This window comes from Colias croceus, chromosome 3 (genome assembly GCF_905220415.1).
Source record: "Colias croceus chromosome 3, ilColCroc2.1".
Lineage (NCBI taxonomy): Eukaryota > Metazoa > Arthropoda > Insecta > Lepidoptera > Pieridae > Colias > Colias croceus.
This window is the reverse complement of record NC_059539.1, coordinates 6,262,349-6,270,032: the sequence shown is the minus strand read 5'-3', so window position 1 is coordinate 6,270,032 and position 7,684 is coordinate 6,262,349. Positions and strand designations below refer to the sequence as shown.

Sequence of the window (7,684 nt, the reverse complement as noted above, 5' to 3'; positions counted from 1 at the left end):
AATGCAGCTATATCCTTTGAATTTTGTATAACCTATTTATATGTTTTTCCCCTTTTCCGTTTCCCTAAACCAAAATTTTAAAATGCCCATGATTACCCTGATTTACTACAACATCTTTTAATAAGCATTATTTTATACCTAATACAAAATCTTCCCAAAAAATCTCAAAGGAACGGGAACTGCGAATTTGAATATGAAACAGCTTTCCTTTTCCTATACGCGGGCGAAGCTGCGGGGAAGGCATATTTTGAAGTTTTCGCAATAAAAATGAAAATGAAGTTTCTTCAAAATCATTAATCGTAGGGGAATCATTCATAATACTTTTTCACTTCGAGCACCATTTTATCTTTAACTATTTATAGAAATTCTACACCTTAATTAAAATATGCTATTAGGCCGATTTGAGACTTTCAGGAGGTAAGGATTTATGCATCTAAGTAGGTAGGTACTTTTTGTAGTATCGAAACAACATAACATCACATATTATTTTAACTGGTGAAGATTTTTCGTACACGTTTTAACTATAGAGACGTTATAAGTATAGACGCGTGGCTCTACATGAGATCTGACAACTTTTTAGAGTGCCCTTCTTGCTACTTGCAGTCGCGTATTTGCGGCATTTTACATGAAAATATTTTTGGTGGGATTTGCTTATTTGGTAACATCAAAGTTAATGGCCGTTTAAGCTAGAGTAATTATAAAAAAAATAACTCTTGGCCTTATTTTCTCTACAACTTTATGAATAAAAAGGTTGGATAGTTTTAATCAGTGAATAATATTTGTATATTTGTTGAAGGTTTGATGGAGTTGCATGATCATTTTAATAGTGGTTTCAACGCTTATAAATGGATATGTAACTGTAAGTATTTGTATACGTGGGAAATAAAACACAATAATAGAAATAAGATTTAAATTGTATACATTTATTCACATTGATATCACATTTGACATAATAATATATAAACAATAATCTTAAAATTAAATAACATGTTATTCAACTAAATTAATTAACGTATTATTATTTCATAAATTCAAAAAAATATTTAAGAACTTAAATAGGATCGAATCTGATTTGGTAAGATGACCATACCAATAATATCTGTTATTATGAAATTAAAAATATTGATAATGCTATTAAAACATGGTAGTTATGTAATTGAAAAAAAAAATCAAAATAGGTAATTGTTACAAAAACAAATAAATCCATTTTTCATTATCTACCTCTATTTTCTTAAAATTAAAATACATACATCGATGATTGCAATAAGTTGCTCATTGAAAATACTGATAATGATTATTAGTATTCATAAAACTATGGATTTGGTTATATTCATTGGCTTAATTAAGAAATAGGTCTATACAGTTTTTCTACATGAGATTCAAAAATGTATTGAGCGTTTCAGTTAGCGCATAAAATATTTCTTCTGAGATTTCTTAGGATATGAGCGCTCCTTGTGAATGTTTAATATGAACCGGGTGTGTTGGATGCGGATGAGCAGGGTGCGTGGCGTGCGGCGGCTGGCGTCCTGGATGGCACCGTTGCACGTGTACTTGTGAGTGAGCTCGCATCTCTTCCCCATGCTCCCGATAAGCCCGCTGTTTATCTTCAAAGTCACGAAGACGTTGGTTGTAACGCTCGATCTGATCACGCAGCGCCGCATCTTCAATCGCGGCCCGTTCTTCGTCGAGTTCGAGGCACCCAGCGCCGTCGAGTCGCTCCAAATCGATCCATCCGCGCCATCTTACGCAGACCCCATTCATTATGAACCGGGACACAATGTGCGCCTATTAAGGAAAAAAAGAAAGGTTACTATGGTAAAACGAATCTAAATTCTTCGAATTAAAAAAGGGAGCAAAAAATTTCGATGTAGGTGGTGAAGCAAAACTGAGAACGCATTAATCTTGGAAGAAATGTTTTGGGGCTTTTTTCTCTTAGCGTTTTTGCCTAAAATTTTGGGACATTATTCTAAGCAGATGTGATAAAGAATAAACATAGCGAGATATGTTATTATGCAATCTATTCCTATTTCATCACTTTGAATCACATTATACATATTTATAACATTTCGTATTTTGTATAGATTTTTTATTTCAGTACAGACATATACGACAGAAGGCAGGCGTATTGCAGTTGGGCATCGCGTGCCTGTTTGTTCCGGCATCCGCTCTTTGCAACACGTAAGTATTTAATTTTTTGGCTCTATTTTCTGACACAGTAATTTTACTAATAACAGGTTTACTTTTTAAGATCTACGTTCACCGTATGGCACGTTCATAATACAGTTGCCTTGCATCCCTCCTCTGTAACCGCTTTATGTTTGGAAAAAGTACACATTTCAAATTAAATAAGTAGGTACGCAATATTATTTTTTTGTTTTCATATCATTTTGTTTTATAATGTGTTTAATTAATTCCTTTTTATCCAAAGAATTTGTGAAATAGATTACAAAAATATTCGAAGGCATTGTAGAGCCCCTCAAAAGGAAAATATAATTATTCGATGTCGCTGAGAGGGGCCTACAGAGGGAGAGGGAAAATAATGCCGCCATGTTTGCTGGGCGGGCGGAGCTCCCCCATCTCCAATGCTACAGGAGCTTTTCATTATCGATTTCAGGCAACCATTTTCCTTTCATGTTGTTTGGCCTTCGCCGGACTTACAAAAGATAGAGTTTTCTCATTTTTAGCTTTTTCTAAATAACACTAAGTTCTCAAATTCGTACTATTGAATTCTAGTACCTACTCTTCTAGATATTCTACGTGTATCATAAAGTTTCATACCTCGATTTATATAAACTTTGAAAATAAGACGTGTTATTTTTAATTAAAGTAACTATTATATATTATATGCACTAAGTATTTATAATGCGCAGAGTAGATAGATTAGATGCCAGAAATGAAAAAAAAATCCAAATGATATATTTTATAATATTTTTCAAAAGATGAGGGCTCGTGCACACTGAAGTGTACTGTTAAATGAACCAAGTGTAAATAAATATAAGTATGCATAGAGACTCACAGCGGGTGGCCTCGGCGTAACGAAGGGGCTAAATTCAATAAAACTTTCCATCAACTGGGTTTCTCTTGAGTGTTTTCCCGTATAGATTTCGAAATATCATCAAGCACTTCGGTGTAATCGATGGATTCTACTTAATTAACGGGATTTACAGTATTTGAATGAGTTGCATATATTATAAATCTAAGAATTTGGGCAATCCTTTCCAAAACTTTATTTTAAAAATTCGATAGTTCATACAGATTCCATACCAATGTATAATGAATGAATGGATTATGCATTCAAGAACCGTGCAATATTTTAAAAACGTATTTTAATATATGTATATGTAGGTAGTATTAAAAAATTAATGCATTAACATGACCTCCACTTAGGTACGGTTTACAATATACATCAAGTCAACCGGAATAATCAACGGAGTATAAAAGATGTCTTTCATTCAAAATGAATTAAGTACAGAGCGTGACCGGCATTTTATATACGGTGTTATAGCTTTATTTTTTGTGAGAGGCTAATGTTATTTATGTCTTAATTTTCGTATGAATGTTCAGTCCGGAAGTAATGTAAGTTGATGACGTGCGAGAGTCTACACAACGTTGGAAATGAGGTCATTAATATTGTGAAATTAAAAATTTGGTTAAATATTGGAAGATTTAATATTTTTGCTGTAGGAGGGTACCTGATGATCTGCGTGGGTACCGCTATTATTCTGCCTCCAATTAAAAACCAAAATAAGTATCAGCTTTTATCAAACTTGTGTGCAAATTTATTAAATTTTGTCATAGATTTGATACTTTAAATATAAAACAAAGATAATGATGCCCGATATTCTAATATAAAGAACCTACCTGGGAAATTATTTACATAATATGAATCACAGAATCAAAATTAGTATTATACGTATATGTTAAAATGTCGACGTCGTAATATTCATATAAATATACGAACCCAATAGGTACATACTTATATGGAAATATTAATTCCATATAAGTATGTACCTATTGGGTTGTTGTATAGTTCCAGCCGTCCCTGCTTATAAGGCGGTTTTTTTATTATTTGATTTCTATGTATGCCATAATATATAAATATATTGCCTTCCAGTGCCATAAAAACGAATGAAGCATAAAAGAGATCTATGAAAGGTATTTGTGGTATTTTATATCTATACAAATATTATAAAGCTGAAGAGTTTGTTTGTTTGTTTGAACGCGCTAATCTCTGGAAATACCGGTCCGATTTGAAAAATTCTTTCGGTGTTAGATAGCTCATTTATCGAGGAAGGCTATAGGCTATATTCTACCATCACGCTACGACCAACAGGAGTGGAGCCACGGGGGTGAAGCCGCGCGGAGCAGCTAGTAATCTATAATTATTATTAATAGGTAGAGTAGGTACCTATGCTTTTTCTTACTCTATGTAGCGCCTAGGGATTTTAACAGGTAAAGTGTTTGACCCTGATGAAGGGATTTTCTAATGATTCATTACTTTATTTAAATACAATAATAATCGCTCCTTGCCGATTTCGGCTACAGCGAGTGCTAGGTATATTGTATCGTCGTTATGGTTGGTCAACATTATCGTCGTCATATCGGTCAACATGTCGTGTGCTCGCAGGTGGCTAATGGAGCCAATTTTGGCGAGCAACATTAAATACCTACATATAAAAATAATGGTCGACGGGTAGGTAAATGAGGTAGTGGCGGACTTTATAAATATTTACATGGTAGGTACTATATCTAGGTATAATATTTACATTGTGCATTAAACAAAATGTAACAAGTTTAAGCGGAAAGTCACAGGAAGTACTAATTAGTAAATAATATCGATTAATAATATCGCTCATTGCAAAATTGTTAACTGACGTCAAAATTAATTGATTAACTTCAGTAGAGTTCCAGAAAGAATGAGATTTTAATGCTTATTTAATGTGTAGATACGTAATTAGGAATCTAGTAAACATCTTGTAAAATTAACGTACCAATGAGTTATTTACTGGTTTTTAAGAACTTCGTGCGATATTATTGGCACTTTAAGCATACCTACCTATACTCATGTTTGGATTACGATAATTGGATTATTTTGGATACAATGTTATATTTATGTCACATACCATAGGTTTTTTTTTTTATTTTGTCCCTTTTTGTCCACTTATATAAAGATTTTTTCGTTTAGTTGAAAGCTGGTTATACATACATTACATATAAGTATTATAACATCAGTTTTTGGAGCAGACGAAGTTGCGCGGGTAAACTATAATTAAATTTTATGCATATTTTACACACATTTTGTACTGGGTTGTTAAAGAAACAACGTGAGATTTGCTTATTACAATTTTTGGTGGATGAATGGAACGTACCCATCGAATCTAATTCTGATTTAATATTTAGAAAAAACATTAATATGGAATCAAAATAAGGAAAATTATCGAGTATTTATTTATCTATGTCATACATTACATTTTTTTAAACTAAATACCTAAGTATTAAATACATCTCACTCTATATTACCATAATATGTATTACTTTTTTGAACGTAGGTTACACCTAATTTGGTTGACAAGATAATTTGGACGATAAAAAATAAAATAAAGGGCTCTACTTACCTACCTACGATATGAGAAGCTTTTTTTAGAAGTCAATTAGAGAGAAAATCATTCATCGTTATACAACTATCACGCCTAAATGCAGTAAACGCCATAAAACAAAATTGTAGAGCAGAATATCTTAACACTGTGTCTTTGTACACCATACAGTTGTCATATAAATTGTACTTACTTTGCCATTTTCCTTCTGGAAATCACATCCTCTATTATTGTATGGAGAATGGTCAAACACCAGTTGGAGGTTCGTGCCGGTCGCAGTGAAGGCGATCTCCGTGTGGCCCTCGCGGCAGCCGCTCGTGAAACGCATCTGCCTCTCCTCTGGAGGGCGGTCACGGTAACCAGTGTACCTCACCTATAGAAGAAATCGACGTTATAAAAATACATATTAAATAAAAATCTTTCTTTTAGTTTTAATTATACCTAATCACTAATTTGACACAGCTCTACTTTATTGGTAAGAAATAATAATTATGCTATAATATCGGACTTTTACGTATTTAGAAGAATTAAGTAAATCATCTTTATGAGGAAATACGTTAATATTGAATGTTCCTTATTGTTTTCTAGTTTTCCTGTTGAAATGATTCAGTTTAATTACGAAATGATAACGTTCAATGTTAGCAATATAGAGCCACAAAAGAACTTACCTCACTCTCCCTGCTCAGTCTTTTAAAGAGATCATCGGATTCAAATTTAGCTTTTTGGTCAGGAACTACACGGGGCATCTTGAATATAAATCTTGGTTTCGGTTGCTCATAGAGTCCAATTGAATCAAAGGGTAACATTCCGGCCAACGACGCGGGGTCACTCATTGCGTGCATACCATAAATTTGAAATAAAGTCACAAAAATACACTCCACATTACTTATCACACTGGCGTAATACGCACGATGAATCAATCTTCACAGAACTATAGGGTTTTCCGATACGACGACCTTACACATCGACATCCAACTACCGAATGATTGTCGTAGGAAGCGCACCGGGCCCGGCGGCCGGCAATCTCCATCAAGGCGGAGTCTCCCCGTGGAGGGGTTACAAGTGGCCAATGGTATGGAGCGTCGCTGCCGCCCCGCTAGTGCTAACGCCTTCTTTGCGTAATTTCGGGAGCTTTCGAGCGGAAAGAGGGTTTTCTCCCCTCGAAATGTTTCAAAATAAATACTGTAAGCAACAAAGCATATGAATTTATAATGATGGGCATTATGCTTTCGACGTTTCGAGTGTTTTATGTACTTGTATCATGCTTTTTGTTCCATTGTAACAAGATAAATATACCCTATATACTTTTATGTTCAAAAGGGGGAGCATGATCCCAGGATACGTTGAAATACGATATTTAGTTCAAGCGTTACTGAAATGATATACCTAATAAATAATAATATTTTAATGCGACATTTTCTGATTTGCCTTTGTCCGTTTGTGGAGCATAGAGCACAAGGTTCATACTTCGTAGTTTTGTTTAAAATTTAAACTGTTTTAACTCGTAACTAGTTTAGAGTGCGCTTGTGATATAAATATTCAATAAAAAAAGTATTTTTTTAGTTTGTAGAATATTAACCAGTATCTGGACTACCTACTTTTTTCTTTGCTAAGTGCTAACGACTGTGTTTGACTTGTCCAAACTATTATATGGGTATGAAGAAGTGAGCATTTTGAAAAATGTACCTATGCAAGTAAGTAAGTAGGTAATTACGTACCTACCTAGGTATATATAATAATATTCAGTTCGTGAAAACTACCTATAAAGTATAAGTATTTATTTTAAAAATCTATATCCGTTTTTTCTTTTTGAGGTTCGGTACCCTAAAATATTTCCACATACCTACCTAGGTTATGAAATTTAATTTATACCTACGCTAACTCTTCTGTATGAAAAACCTACTTACCTACTGTTTCGTAAAAAAAATGTAGAGCGCAAGGCAGTATAGTTTTTAAGATATTGGTTATTTCATTAACTTTCAACTCTTTCAGACTTCAATCTTTTAATTCATTAGATTTCCGAAGCGAAAAAAGTTTTTATTATGATAAGAGTAAAAAATAGCAAGGTCAGTAAAACTTCTTATAGCTCT

The 7,684-nt window shown here is 33.6% G+C and overlaps 1 protein-coding gene across 1 annotated transcript; it reads right to left on the bottom strand.

Moving 5' to 3' along the window:
- Positions 1 to 902: 902 nt before the first annotated feature.
- Positions 903 to 6,568, bottom strand: LOC123706341 (protein big brother-like). Its single transcript, XM_045655552.1, has 3 exons — positions 6,263 to 6,568; positions 5,788 to 5,967; positions 903 to 1,785 (listed from the first exon to the last, which is right to left on the bottom strand). Exons 1-3 carry the CDS (start codon positions 6,434 to 6,436, stop codon positions 1,435 to 1,437), a joined length of 705 nt encoding a protein of 234 aa, XP_045511508.1. The 5' UTR covers positions 6,437 to 6,568; the 3' UTR covers positions 903 to 1,434.
- Positions 6,569 to 7,684: the final 1,116 nt, after the last annotated feature.

Coding starts and splice junctions, on each gene's coding strand:
- LOC123706341 (XM_045655552.1), bottom strand. CDS start 6,436: ATGCACGCAATGAGTGACCCCGCGTCGTTGGCCGGAATGTTACCCTTT. Junction 5,968..6,262: donor GACTGAGCAGGGAGAGTGAG/GTAAGTTCTTTT, acceptor TTTCTTCTATAG/GTGAGGTACACTGGTTACCG. Junction 1,786..5,787: donor TCCAGAAGGAAAATGGCAAA/GTAAGTACAATT, acceptor TTTCCTTAATAG/GCGCACATTGTGTCCCGGTT.